This window comes from Typha latifolia, chromosome 4 (genome assembly GCF_019914945.1).
Source record: "Typha latifolia isolate L0001 chromosome 4, TyphaL0001v2, whole genome shotgun sequence".
NCBI classification, from domain to species: domain Eukaryota; kingdom Viridiplantae; phylum Streptophyta; class Magnoliopsida; order Poales; family Typhaceae; genus Typha; species Typha latifolia.
In genome coordinates this window covers 2,634,078-2,649,155 of record NC_133089.1, presented here as the reverse complement: position 1 = coordinate 2,649,155, position 15,078 = coordinate 2,634,078, and the positions used below count along the sequence as shown (strand labels likewise).

The window sequence follows — 15,078 nt, the reverse complement described above, 5'->3', positions numbered from 1 at the left end:
AAAAGGGGGACAAATGGTCGGTTGTTTGTCCACACTCCCAGTTGGGACACCAAACAGCAACTCAGAATGGTGCAGATGGACGCCACCTGTCCAGTTCTTGACGTCAGTGGGCTGTTTGTGTCATGCGACTGGTAGCTGATCTGGCGAAGCGGTAGACCGTTAGAATGTCTCCACGTTATTACCCTCCTTGGCTGCCTCCTTTCTTGCACTTCCTCGTCTTCGACGCCCCTCACTTTGCGCCACGTGTAGATAACTGGAGATATGACTTATGACACTCCTGACTCCTGGTCCAGTTAATGCAGTCTTTTTTTATAATTACTAAAATGCCCTAAAGAATGTAGCAAATACCACCGCAATCCATTTCCCTCCTCCCAATCCCTTTCCAAAAGCCATCGACCTCTTCAAATATATTATCAAAACCCCATTCTTTCTCTTTCTCTTTCCCTTTCTATGGATGATGACGACGACAACGCCGGAGCCCCAGCTCCGGCGAACTGCCGCCCTCCTCTTCCTCCTCCAGCTCCAGCTCCACCGCCACCGTCCTCTCGCGCGCCTCTCCTCGGCCCTCGCGAGGCGTCTCTCGACCGCTCCCTCCGCCGCCTCGAGTCCTTCCTCGCTTCCCTCGGATTCCCGCGGAACGCCGAGCCTCTTAGCGTTTTCCTTTCTGCCGCCTCCTTCCTCCTCCTCGGCGTCGCGCTCCCCTCCGCCGTCATCGTCCTCTCCGGTTGCCGCCGGCGAGCCGGAGACAGCTGCGAGGAATACCAGGTTGAGGGGTTCGAGCTCTGCGTCTTGATCTCCGAGATCGCCGCGGCTGCGGTGTCGCTTGCTTGCGTCTCGAGGAATCTGTTCAAGTATGGGATCCGGCGGTTTCTTTTTGTGGACCAGCATCATGGGCAATCTGATCGGTTCCAGAAGGAGTATGTCCACAAGATCCAGGTCAGGCCATCGTTCTATTTTTGTTACGTAATCTGGGAGAATTAGACCACTCGTAACTAGATTTTGGTTGAATGGGATGTGAACCAAGTTACCTTAATTTAGAATTATGTTAATTGGTGAGATTCGACTCCAGTTTATCAAGTTCGATCTTTTTTGCCCCCGTCACCAAGTTCCTAGGTGAAGGACTGAGTTTATAGAAGAAGACTCAGGAAGTAGCTGAACTGTACCATTCAGTTATCTTATTTCCCTTTTAAAAATGCTGAAGTTTGGAATTCTATTTTTGTTCTCAGTAATTCTAATATAATTTACTTGATAAAGGAATCTTTAAGTTACCTATCATCTAATATCTTGAACCTTTTGGAAGGTTTATGTTATGAAATTGAAAATATTGTGGTTATAAAAAATTCTTTACCATCTCTAGCTTAGTACGCTTGAGCTAGGTCTTAGTTGGTTCAGGTGGGAAAGCCATTGAAGTCTGAAAAAATGTTGTGAGATGAGAAGCTAATAGTTGGAGCAAACAAACTTGTGTGCAAAGAAATCTCAGCGGCTAAATTCTAGCCTCTTTGTTCTTAGTCAGAAGCATATCCCGCTCTTTGTTCATTTTCTGGAATCTTCTTGTGTACTCTATTTTTTTAAAGGATTTTTATTATGCCCTAAATCAATAAATCACATCTTTAAGTACCAAAGTTTTGTCAAGTTCTTACATATCGCTTTCCATCTTAACAGAAAGTTCAATTGGAAACCATATTGCAGGGCTTATTTTCATTACTCCTCTGGTGGTTATTGCCATGCTTTCTTGTGAAGACTGCCCGTGAAGTCCTCCGCTTTGTACACATATTTCATGAGTCAATTTGGAGATCTGTTGTTATTTTATTAGCTTCCATTACTTCGTGGACTTATTTGAACGCAATTGTTTTATCATCTTGCACACTTTTCAACTTGGTTTGCAATTTACAAGTTATTCACTTTGTGGACTATGGTAAACTTTTGGAACAAGATGCAGACCCTTTAGTGTATTTGGAAGAACATGTACGCCTACGTTATAATCTCTACAAAATCAGCCATAGGTTCCGGATATTTCTTCTGCTGTTGTTTTTGGTTGTGACAGCAAGTCAATTTGTGGTCCTTTTTCAGACTACAGGATATAATGGGACAATTAATTTCACTAATGGTGGTGACTTAGCTGTAAGTATGGCACAATTTTTTCCTTTATTCTCAATAATTTAGAACTTGTGATTCCTTCTGTTGCTTAGCTGACCTTAGTAGTTCAAAGCATTTATACATGTCTCCTTGACATTGGCAGGTGTCTTCAGTTGTTCAAGTTGTTGCCATTATCCTCTGCCTGAATGCAGGTGCTAAAATTTCTCACAGAGCTCAAGGAATTGCATCATTAGCAAGTAGATGGCATGCATTAGTAACTTGCAGTTCTAGTGATACCACGCTAACCAGAGTTTCAAATAGCTCTGGGAATTTGGAGGCCTTTCCAGCAAATCTATTACTAATGGATTATTCAGAAAGTGACTTGGAATCACTAGATAACGTCATGGTGCATAGCAATGCTCAACTAGCTTCTTATATGTCATCATACCACAAGCGTGAAGCACTTGGTAAGTATCTTTTCCAAATCGATTGGAACTTTAGACCGTTTTTGTTATGACATTACCAGTGGTTAGAAAAACTGTGAGATGCTAATGGGTAGATGCCTATGAGTTAATGCAAACTTAGTTCCAACTATGATAATATTGATGGGGTAATGTTTGACAGAGAATGAAAATCAAGTTTTTTGATAATTAGTTGATACACTACTTTTGCACTCAAAACCATATCAAGGGCATAGTAATATTGACCAATTGATTTGATCATTGTCAAGGTTGAAAACAAAAGGCACATTAAAATAAAAATCATTGAGTTATTCAATAATTTGTATTCCACTCAGTTTTACTATGCTATCTTTATTTTTTTACTAAGATAACTTTTAGAGTAAAAGCTTCAATTTTCATCTAAATCTTAAAATGAGCCTTTATGCCCATAATAACTCAGTATACAATATTATTAAGCTTGAAATCAGAATTTGTTAAATATTCTTTGCTTCAACTTGTTTCTATATAATCATTGTCCAGCTATGTAAGTACTAATTTAGGCATCCACATGAATATAATTCCCAAAGTAAGCTTACTGAAACCGTGGAATAGATTAAAATGCCATTTTGACATTGCAATCAATCACTAGCATATCTTGAGCAAAGCATTTTACTCACTAGAGTTATAAAATAAAGTTTCAGCAACTGTACGCTTGACCAAGGAATGTCAACTTTTGGCTGCAGTGCAGTAAACAGCTGATACCTAGGCACTGCAGAATTATAATCTTGAATAAGGAGACAGGTTTGACTGAGCTGGTTGTAGGGCTCAATGGGATTTTCCTTTCAACTTGGTGTCTGTTTGTGTAGTTTTCTCTCTCATGCATAAGTAATAAGAGCAACTCCCTAAAGTTTAGCTCCAGCAGTCAATAGGTTAATGCTTCTAGAGCTCTAGTTTTACATGGCTACTCTCATGACACTGAGTTCCCGTCCCCCCTTGATCCTGTATGACATGGAGTCACACTTTCTCATTTTTCATGTTGTACTTTAGAATTCATCCTTGCTATGCAATTGAGTCGCAAAAATGACCTAATAATTTGTTGCATACTTATGGTTGCCTGTTAATCTTCCGCCCTTGCAGTTCTCTATTTGATGTCCAACCCCGGTGGGATCACTATATATGGATGGACAGTTGACCGAGGATTACTCAACACTCTTTTCTTCCTTGAGCTGACTCTTATGCTTTTTGTGCTCAGTAAAACTATTGTGTTCCCTGCTAAAGTACTAGTAAACAACTTTATCAGACTATCATGATGCAAATCCTACATTTGGAAAAACTCTTATCATACTCCTACATTTGGAAAAACTTGCAGTCAGTATGTTCAAAACTCAAGGGATGGCCAGGTTGGTTAAATTGCAGAATTAAGAATAAAATCATCAGGTATTTCTGGCCTTTTTGATATGATGAAAGCCAAATTTCTCCCCTCAGCTCAATTCCTTGTTATGCTCATGTGCATGCATTCAAAGCCCTTCAAAGGTATCGGCATTTGTAAAGTTTCTCTTGTAATTTTATAGGGTGAGAGAAGTATTCTGCTGTAAATGCTGTTTATAAGCATATTTTTGTGCTTTTTTCTCTCGACTTGCTCAAGGCAATGATCTCGTGATTCGCAGACTGCCCTTGTACGTCGTATATTCTTTTATTATTTACATATATTCGTTGTCATTCTGACGTTTTGAAGATATATGTACCTCTGAATTCTATGTCCATGTCCAAGTTTGCAATTGCACAAATGTTAAACGAATATGAAAGTTCTTTTTGAAAGTCCGTGGACGGGATATGAAAATTGAGGACCACTGTGAATAGTGAAAAATTCTGCAAGGGTATTCCACTATTGATGATAGATTTGCAAATTTCTTTTTGTTGACACATGCAAAATTGACCTCAGCTATCTTTTTTGAGATAAAAGGATTCTTTACTGATATACTCTTTTCAGGAACATAAATAAATAAAACTCATATATGGGCAATCTGCATAAAAAGATTCTTTACTTATGGTCTTGATTGTAGGTTCCTCAGCTTTTAATTTATACTTTTGGACCACTTTTATTCATTTAGTTCGAACAAAATAAAACATATCTGCTGTGTTATTAAACAATACGCAGGGACTATACAGAAGTGCACTATCAATTTACCAAAATACATAATTGGATCTAGTAAAAAAGAAAACACACACTATTTATATAGATTATACGCAAAAATAGCATATAAAATATACATTTATTTTGCTAAATTATGCATCTAACTGTATAATTTCAATAAGGCCAAATGAATTTAAAAAAAATTATTAAAAAACTAAGGAGCTTAAAACTGCCAGCACCTAGAAGATTTTTTCATTCATATATATATATATATATATATATATATATATATATATATGCTGCAAAAAGATAAAAAAATAGTGAATTTTTCTGTCTAAGCAGCTACCAACATCATGAAGACTACGTGGTGGGATAATGATTTAAGATTTCCCTTGCCATTGTATATCATTAATTTCTAGGGCCAAACAAATATGATGTCAATAAGTTCTCTTGAATATGCGGACAATTCTGTCATGTAACACAAATAATTTATAATAATCAAAAGAGAGTTGAAGACTATGGACGAGGAGTCAGCCCGGCAGTTTAACTCAATACTGAGTTAGCAAGTAGTGGTTGCTGCTGCAATAGGTCATTAAAAAAAAAAGCTTCTGCTAACTGAAGCCTACATTTCCCACCAAATTGTTATATATCAATCCATCAGCTGTAGCCAAAAAAGAAATCCAGAGAGAAAAAACACTGCACAGTTTTTCATCACACATGGATAATGTTGAATTTCTCGCTCATAAAAAGATTTTGAAAACAAACAAACAAACAAACAAACGAAGGCAAAGGCAGAGTGTCACAGTGTCTCCTGAATGATTTTGCATGTTGCATGTATTCCTTTTAAGAGGTTTCCCGCGTATATCACATCATCCAAGTGAATTTCATAAGAACTTATGAGGAACAGAATCAAAGTCATCAAAGTCAAATCTTGCTCGCTCCCTTCCAACCTGTGTGAAATTTTTACACCAAGCCAACGATCAGTAGACTGCATCAAAAATGAAATTTAAAGAACTTGTGGAACTCACCTTTGTCACATATGCAGGATCACATGAAATTTGCTCGTCTATCGAGCCCAGCTTCTTTGACAATGCCATTAACCTGCGATGATTAAGTACAAGCACATAAGTAATTCTTCTTTGTTCATGTCTATGCTATACCTCAGTGAAAGCAATTTCAAATGGATCCATGAACCACTGATGTTATTCAAGCTTTAGTTTCATAAGATTAGTGGCAAAAAAGATGTCCATTCCATAACAGCTATATTTCAAATTGAGGTGATTATCATTAATAAAATAGGGAGGATAATTATCCACCACTTTCCCCTCTAAAAATGCATTTGATTTCATTGATTACCTATCATGGACAAATATGCAACTATGTAAGTATCAAGACCAAAGTCTGCATCATGAACACTAACTGAATTTGATGGATTATTATCGCCCTTGCAATCTTCCAAATATCTTCCAGTACTTCCATTGAGCAGATTGTTGAGACACTACCAACTGATGGGGTTGGTGTTGCAAGCTCTTTTATTTCTCTGGGAAAAGATTGAATATCTGGCATATAGTTTATTGTTGCATTTATCTTATGTATCAATATATTCGTTAGTTTTATGTTTTCTTAAAATTTTAGTTTTAGAGATAGGAGTTTACTGATAACAAAAGGTTCTTCAAACCAGAAATAAGTCTTTTTTGCTCTTCTCTATACAAATTCCTAATAAGAATCGCAGGCAGTAACATGATGAAGCTGTCAACTGACAACATACAAACTGTGCACAGAATCTTGTGTATGAAGAGTGTGTCATAAAAGATCACCTACCGTCAACAAAATGGCAAGTTTGAAAAGTTACTGTCAAATATAATAGCTAGGATGGGCAAAGGAAATCATAAGAAAACACTAAGTTTCATGGTCATAAAAAAGAATAGAGGTTCTAAGTATACGCCCATGGAGAAAATGAATATTGAACAGAGAAGCTACCAGGGGAAAGATATAATGAAAGAAAAAAGGTGTTTCACTTATCGCGAAATATAATAATAAGTTTAACGTTGCTCTGGAAAGTAGCAGAATGAATTTGCAGACCAAAGCTTACGGAAAAGCTGATACCCTATAGTGTCCAAATCTGATATAAACTGGTGTCATTATAATTTGAATCAGACACTCTACAAGATAAACCCCTTTATCCATCTCCGAACATATTAACCTTGACAATCAGGTCAATTCTTCTCGACTGTTGCAGATGAATATAAAGACAAAAGTCCATCACATACCTTTGAATTGAAGTATCAATGTGCTCTATCATCTCACAAGATTTGTATTGCTCAGGATCCTCATGAAAACTGACCATTCCATCCTTTTGGTTTATTGTAGCATATATTTCCCCGTCCTGAATCTGGAATTAAGCAGAAAGAAGACATTGAGAAACAATCAAGAAAGTCTAACTACCATGGCATACCGCATGAAAGACAGCAAAACCCACCATTCGTAGTACATGCATCTCAGCTTCCTTTGGGGTCCTGAGTTGCACAGCATTGGCGATGTCTTGGAGTGACAGAGTCAAGTAAGTTTGTGTTAGTCTTTGGATATTACGTTTATACAATGATGACAGAACTTGCTTCACCAATCCAAGATTATTGTCCTGAAAGAATATAAAAGTAATCCAGTTTTTAATAAATACAAGAAGCATCCCTTCGCAAGTAAACACATTGATCTTAATTATTACAGAAGACAGACTATTGGCCCCCCTGATAAGTCATCAAAAACCAAAGGTACTAATAATGCTGAATGACTAGATCACATAGAAAAGAAAAGAGGATGTCCAGGATAACAATGATTCACAGTGAAACTATATGGAAAAGAGGCCTGAAGAGAGACATCCAAAAGTGAACAAGGAAAATGTTACTCACAGATTGAAATTTCTCTATATTTGATTGGATAAAAGCCTCCAGTTCAGAGTATTTTCCCGTGGCATAGCAAGTAGACAAATCATTATATGTCTGCAGAAAGTAAAATTATATAATAACCATCAAACTTAATTACAGGAGCTGAACGGCATACTGAGAAAATATGGCATTTATAACATCCTTTTGGATGCTAAAAATTGAATTGTTTCTCTGATGATTTTAACTAATCATCTTAATCTACACCACTCTGGTCACATATTACTATATGAAATTTAAGATGAAACTATATATTGATCTAAATATATCACCCAAAAGCTAAATTGTCACCTAATAAAGAAATTAATCATAGATAGACACACAAATAAAGTAGAAGCTGAACTCAATTAGAGATTAATCATTCAAGGCTGACAAGCTTCTGTAATCAACCCTGAACTTTCTATCAGTCCAGATTAGAAATACCTGAGTATGGTTTTTCAGATTCCTCTGAGCAGTCGAAGATGTATATTTTGGAAATGCCAGAACCTGTTACGGAAATTGTTTAACTTACTAATCAATGTTAAGATACCCTCAAATTTAATCAGTAGTAATTTATCAAACATGAAACCATTCAAACAATATTATCCAGCATCCATAGAGCATTTGTACATGTTTTCATGAGTATCTAGTAAACCAGGTCAACTCTTTAAACTTAAACAGTATTGTAGCAATCCATCAAGAAAAAACACATTTGTCGAGTTAACTTTGCTAGATAAAAACAAATTCTTTTAGCATGTAAAAGAATCTCAAAAGAGAAGGGAAAAAAAGAATAAAAAAGTTCATCAAAATAGTCAATGAAGGCTTGTACTTTGCCACACTTTCAGGACACTGACCATGACAACAGGTTATCAGCAAATAAATGGTTTAGAATGCCTAATATGTCATTATACCAAAGAATTAATTTCAAAAATCAGTACATACTCTGAGATGCTTCATGACAAGTAAAATATAGCAAGACCTATTAGATCATCTCCTGATATTAGCAGCAGCATGAACATTAGAGGATGTCACTGATTATACATATATACTGTGGTTTAGACCTTCTCATGGAGAAGTCCTTAGACTAATCACCATAAAAAATGAAAAATGTGCTAAGAAAGAAAGGAAATACCTGCCCATTGAGAATCAGTGACACTAGGATATATTTTTTGTATGCTTCAACAGCTATTGCATTTAAATTTGTCATTGGTGCAGTAACAACCTGAAACAATCTCTGGTTATCAGCAGAGCACTAACTAGTGAAAAGTATGAAAAAGCTATGACTAACATTGTGAAGGCACTCCAATGCTTTGCGAAACCGTTTTAATCCAATATATATTATGCCCCTGTAACACAAGGGAACAGTTAATTAGAAAAATGAAGAAAACAATACATTTTAACAGTTTCTGGATGAAGCTCATGAGGTTAAAAATTAAGAATCAGTCACACGGATCAGCAGGTTACCAAATCTTGGTTATGAATACAAACTTCTTGGCCGTGGCACATTAAATAGGATAAATCTAGTCCACATTCTTGCAATTCTTAACACTTCACCCCAAACAGATTGTTAAAATTGACACTCCCTGGTAATTAACATACTCCTAGACTATCTTAAGTCATCATCTCAACAATGAATCAGTATCAGAGACTACATTGAATACAACTGTACAACTTGGGGAATGTCCACTATTTCATTTTTCCAATTGTAACAGCACTTTGATGGAAATTCCAAGCAATCAAAGCATATTTTTTCCTTCCCATATGACGAATATTTCTAACACTGATTTCTCATCTTGAGCTAAAAGTTAAAATGGTTACCATATATATAACTCAAATGAACAAGAGCATGCAATTAAACATAAAAGATCCAACAGTTGGTGTATAGTACTTGAACCATGATACGATTATATTAGGTTTAAAATACATGTGGGCTTAGTGTAAACTAGGTAGCACCAGTAGATGATAAAAATCTTGATGTCCCTTATTTCCCATTTCTCCTCCCTTTATAGCCAACAAGTAACGCATAGCAATTCAAACTAGCAAATTGCAATTTGTCATTAGGGCAACTAAAAATGTATTTGTTGTTGTATATATATATCGAGTAGATAGAAGTAGAACATGACCATGCCACACCACTAACCCGTAATAGCAATAGAGGAAGAGGTCCCTCGGCTGATCAACTTCATATATATCATCTTCCAAAATACTTAGGCCAGCTTTATAAGACTTTGACAAAAGACAGAGAAGAAGAAAGTCTGAATGGAGAGTAGTCAAATGTTCTGAGGAACTTTGGATTTTACGAATAGCTGTCCTTAAGGGAGCTACTCCCCGCATTGGCACTTGCAGCTGCATGACTTGATCCTTCAAATTCCTACATACAGATGTAACTGCATATACAAGAATTTTACTTGATGGTGTCACCATAAGGAATCACAAAAAGGATGAAACAGGAATTAGCTTGCAGGACTAAAATGCTATGCACTGTCAGATATACTATACATTTATCAGGTACCAAACATATCTGCTCCACCAAGCAGGAATTAATAAAGTCAACAACTGAGGAAAGAAGATCAGCAGCTTGCTGTCTAGAAATTGGTCCAGACAAGTATGCCTCCCTGCAAATGATACCAACAGAATAGTGATTTTTCCAGAAAGAAGATCTTCACTATCGGATTAATGGAATAAAAAAAAATGGTCCTCAGAACAAAGAAGATGATGTTAAGAATCAGACGATGAAAATGAAAAGACTGTTATACAAGAAATAAAACTTTCTCATCCTAATAGTAGCTAAGCTCAAATCCTCACTTATCTTACTCTCAAAATTAAACAGGAAAAACATTTGTCAAAAAAGATGCTACTACTAAGGGATGCTACAATACTTCTAAAAAAGAAAGAAAGAAGAAAACAAAAATAAGATAGTGGAGGATCTCCATCCAATAAAAATGCAATTAACATTAAATTGCTACATTTTTCATTCTCAATTCAAAGCCCAACTAAACCTAACTATAATGATATTTAGCCTTAAGCCTCCGTCCAAATTTTAGGTTGACAGAGCTATCATCTTATGAAATCTCTCATGTTGTTAGGTCTATCTTTACATCTTCCAACAAACAATAAGGATCCATAAGTTTTCCACACCTAACTTGCCTTCAATGGCCCAATTACTCTAGAAGACAAAAGGGCAAGATCAAGAGGCAGTAATGCCAACCAAAGTGCAGAAAAAAATAAGCACCTAGTGATATCGTTGGAGTTAACAAGATGCATCACGCATGTTTCACAGGTTCAACTCTCAAGGGCAATGTTTAAAATGGCCGATACAATCAATCACCCAGAAAGAGAGAATCTAAAAAGAAATGATCACAATTGGTTAAAGAAAGCATAGGAAACATCAGGCACATTCATATCAGTTTTAAGGAGGTTTTCCATCTTTCCATTCCATTCAACAGTCAATAGAATTTGTCATTGAAGAGATTCCAAAGCCTCCAGCTTATTGAGATGCAGCACAAATGCCTCCAAGGACTAATTAATTCGGTAGGTTAGCACAAATTATTTGAAGTGAAAAAAGAATGAGAACAATTAAAATCAGACGATGAAACCCGACTCTTTATTACTATTATATGATTATCACTACGCTAAGGACTACATTACATAAAAAGAAAAAAAAATTCGATTCATCCTATAAATTGTAACATAAGATAAACCCTAAAAGCAACTACAGAATCATCAAAACGACCTAAAAAGAGAGCAAAGATCGCATCGAAACGACCAAAGCATCACATTAACGAACACAGGGGGTGAGAGAAGAAGGATAGAGTTACAGGAGATAGAGATAGCCGAGGGTGTGGACGGAGGGATCGAGCTGGTGGAGGAAAGGGGCGAGGCGAGAGCTATGCGCACGGAGAGACTCCTCCGACTGCTTCAGAATCGAGTGGAGGTGCGCGACCTCCTCCGGCGTCGACGAGAGGCCCTGGATGTGGGCCACCAAGGCTTCCATGGACGACTCCATTGGAGAGCAGAGAGAAAGAGAGAGAGAGAAAGGAAGAAGAAGAAGAGAAGCTAATTTGCTTTGTTGTAGGGCTGTGTATTCCAAACAATAGAAGGCCCAATTCTATCCTTATCTTTAAAGGCCTACAATAATTATGGGCTTTAACTTGATTGGGCCCAAGTTGTTGGAGACCAAGACATCATATATCCCTGATCAGACACGAATCACGAGGACGTTTACGACTGTCTTGAATCTTCTGTTAACCTTTCTGAATGCCTCGCTAATACTAATCCTAGGCTCCTTAAATTGGAACATTTGAGAATAGAAGAATAACGATCACAGATCCTTCAATGGAGTTGAGAAAGTACCTGCCTTGGAAACTGAAAACAATCCGATCCCTAAAACTTAGTGAACTTTGAAAAAAATTAATGCAGGAACAACAATTTCTTTCATCACAAAAAAGCCTCTCAATATTATTCTGGCATTAAAATTTTTATCCATTCAAAGACTTTGCATCACATAAACGGATAGCTGGGACATAAACACAGTAGAACACTGGGTTCAAAGAAAACTAGATTCTTTAGGCATTCACTTCAACTTTATCTTTCTTCCTTTTTGTTGGAGTGTTGCTTCCCTGCTCTAATTTCTTCTGTGCTCTGATGAGCGCACGCCTTGCACGCGGACGCATCTCCCGCACTTGTCTAGGGGGCATGAGATAAGGCTCAAGCGGACGATCACCGAACGGATGCTCGCTTCCGGAGAATATCCTCAGCTTGCGGTCTCTATCCTGGATTAATTACAACCAAACATGACATCGGACAAAATGTACATAAATTCATAGCAATAACTCATTCATAACCTATATGCACGGAAACCTACAGGCACTACTGATTCTGGTTTCTCCCAGAGTGATTATTGTATATAAGGTGATTCATGTGATAGCAAGTTTCCGTCAAAATAGAAGACAACAGAAACCAAGGAAAAGGAAACAGAATCAAGAATTTACAATTTCAAAGTTACTTGCCACAATGCTGCACAAGTTAACCTCAGAAACAATCCCTGTGGTCATGCCTACATCAGAACCTCAAAATGGCTTTTCCTGAGTCAAATATGAAATCTCATGTTGGCAATCATGAATGATGATGACAAACTTAGTTCACTACGAACAAAAGATTGAATATCATGTGAAGCACAGTCAGGCTCATCAAACATTACACTACTGAAAAAAACTTACAATGAAAATATTACAGTCACCGACTTCAATGGAATATATAGAAATATAGAGTAAGGTTTACATCTGAATAGTGAATAACATTCTACTTTTTCATCAAGAACCAAAGGAATGGATGGAAATCATTACGTTTCCGAAAAAAAGTTTGCAAAATAAGTGAAAATATACTTACATCACGCAACTTATTCCGTGGAAGCATCCGTAGGACAGCTTTGCGAATCACTTCAGTAGGGTCCTTTGCCATCTGGTCTTTCAAGTTCCGTTCCTTGAGGTTCCCGACATACCTATAAACAAAGCATGACCCAGATGAAATTGAAACAAAATCTAAGTCCAACCAAAACTTTTAGGCAAGAAGAAACATTGGAAACTTGCCCTGTATGCCAATGATAAACCTTGTCCGTCATTTTTCTTCCGGTGACACAAATGTCTTTCGCGTTGACCACAATGCACATGTCTCCATCTTCTCTGTATGGTGTGTAAGTTGGTTTGTCCTTCCCTTGAACTACAGTTGCTATTTGAGATGCCAATCTTCCAAGCACCTATTGCAAGCCCAAATAGTGGGTAAGGCCTCGTAGGCTCACATAAAGATTATTATATCAATTGACAGAACAGAATAGCTATAAACCTGGCCCTTTGCATCAAATACGCGCCAGCGCAGACCCTCTAAGTTGATTCTTCTCAGGCCAGCAAGTGCTTTCTGCAATACATACAGAAAATGCGAGTGGAATGTCATTTAGACTTTGATAATGCGGTTATGATAATCTTAATGGACAGTATTTTAACGCCAGTACTCTTTGGATACTGTCCTATTGAATGATGTACCTCACTCCTAAAGGGTGTTTAACCTAGATATAACTTCTCATACTGGAAACAGCTAATTGAGGAAGTTGCAGCATACTACATTCACTATTTTCCCAAGGCCCAAGCTATTAGTAAGCTGAGAATATTAAAACCTCCAATTAACAAAAGAAGTGCATATACTAGGGAGTTTATAAGGTTGGAAACATAACAAGAGGAGCTAAAGATTCAGCAGTTACATGATAATGTTTCTTGACAAGAAACGTTAAGCAAGTTAGGGATTTTCAGCTCCAAGTTTGATTACACAAGAAGGCAAAGGCATTAGAATACCTTATCATGTTCTCTCTGTTGATTACCTCATCCTCTTAAGCATAAGTATAAACCTAGATGATGATAACTCTAAAAGTGTCACTCTGCAAAATGTTGGAAAAGTCATTTGAGCACCTAAATAAGATAGGGATCTTTATCAAACAGAAAGAACCCTTAGGTAAAGTCAAATATAGACCTTAATCTTTCTAGTATTCAAGTTCGAATTCAAGACTTGTCAGAATTTCAGTTGCCAAAGATATAACATATACTTTAAGATACAAGGTGAATTGAAAATATAAAGTTCCAGCTAAAGAGGTTCATTTATCTCTTACGGTTGGAACTTGGAACCAAGAAAATAGTGACTTTTATACTTCTTTTTCATCAGTTGCACTCAATATTTACTTACATCAACCAGTTTATTAAGCCATTTTGCTGGGTCATGATAGTTTTAAGTTCGGCCAAAAGAATTGGAAATAGATTATTAGGTTTCGTACAAACAAATGTCTCATAAATTACTAACCACTTTACCAAACATACATCAATAAATTATGTCGAAAGAAAGAAGCCGAGAAATCTCAACTTACAAGTGACCACCAATCCATTTGCTCTACACTACCGTAACGGCAAAGATGAGCATACAAAACTCGAGCGAAAAGGAGTAGGGAATCAACAATAATAAGAAGGATAGACAAAAACAAGGGATCAAGAATTTTACCTTTAGATTCCCACTGAAAGCTTGAGTGGTAGCAGCCATTGGTTGCGCTTTCTCTGCTTACAACGAGAACGTCAGTGATGGCTACGGCGGCGGCGGAGAAAGGTGGCAGGGAGTGGCGGCGGAAGCGATCGGGCGTCGCAGGAGTGTTGGTGGACCTCGGACTCGGGGGAAAGGAACTAGGGCACGTTAAACCCCTCGCATCTCCGGAGTGGATCGTCTGCAGCGCCGGTTGCACTAATTTTCTACAGTTGGATACTGCCAACGAGCTGGCAGGGCCTTGCAAAATAATGAAAGCCGGCTCGAGCTCGGCTTCAATCAGGCTCGAATTTTATTTTAAGGATTTTAACATAATTCCCACTAATTCTTTTGAAAAAAATATCATAATTCACCAAAATTATTGTGTTCTTACAAAAAATATCATTCAATAGTTAAATCTACCTAAATAATAATTAAAACTTAATTTAAATTTAAA

At 37.2% G+C, this 15,078-nt stretch overlaps 3 protein-coding genes across 4 annotated transcripts; 1 reads left to right on the top strand and 2 right to left on the bottom strand.

Moving 5' to 3' along the window:
* Positions 1 to 371: 371 nt before the first annotated feature.
* Positions 372 to 4,279, top strand: LOC140787541 (uncharacterized). Of its 2 annotated transcripts, none has more exons than XM_073136516.1 (4): positions 372 to 936; positions 1,663 to 2,121; positions 2,240 to 2,543; positions 3,654 to 4,279. In XM_073136516.1, exons 1-4 carry the CDS (start codon positions 451 to 453, stop codon positions 3,824 to 3,826), a joined length of 1,422 nt encoding a protein of 473 aa, XP_072992617.1. In that variant the 5' UTR covers positions 372 to 450; the 3' UTR covers positions 3,827 to 4,279. The 2 variants fall into 2 exon arrangements, with proteins under 2 accessions (XP_072992617.1, XP_072992618.1); XM_073136517.1 differs by having other exon boundaries at positions 375 to 936; positions 1,690 to 2,121.
* Positions 4,280 to 5,242: 963 nt separating this feature from the next.
* On the bottom strand, positions 5,243 to 11,658 carry LOC140786390 (COP9 signalosome complex subunit 3). Its single transcript, XM_073134783.1, has 11 exons — positions 11,387 to 11,658; positions 10,068 to 10,183; positions 9,709 to 9,955; positions 8,857 to 8,914; positions 8,701 to 8,790; positions 8,013 to 8,075; positions 7,557 to 7,646; positions 7,130 to 7,288; positions 6,921 to 7,042; positions 5,679 to 5,751; positions 5,243 to 5,600 (listed from the first exon to the last, which is right to left on the bottom strand). Exons 1-11 carry the CDS (start codon positions 11,572 to 11,574, stop codon positions 5,535 to 5,537), a joined length of 1,272 nt encoding a protein of 423 aa, XP_072990884.1. The 5' UTR covers positions 11,575 to 11,658; the 3' UTR covers positions 5,243 to 5,534.
* Positions 11,659 to 11,996: 338 nt separating this feature from the next.
* On the bottom strand, positions 11,997 to 14,863 carry LOC140786391 (uncharacterized). The gene is made up of 5 exons (XM_073134784.1): positions 14,607 to 14,863; positions 13,410 to 13,481; positions 13,157 to 13,323; positions 12,957 to 13,068; positions 11,997 to 12,340 (listed from the first exon to the last, which is right to left on the bottom strand). The coding sequence occupies exons 1-5, from the start codon at positions 14,643 to 14,645 to the stop codon at positions 12,134 to 12,136; spliced, it is 597 nt and encodes a 198-aa protein (XP_072990885.1). The 5' UTR covers positions 14,646 to 14,863; the 3' UTR covers positions 11,997 to 12,133.
* Positions 14,864 to 15,078: the final 215 nt, after the last annotated feature.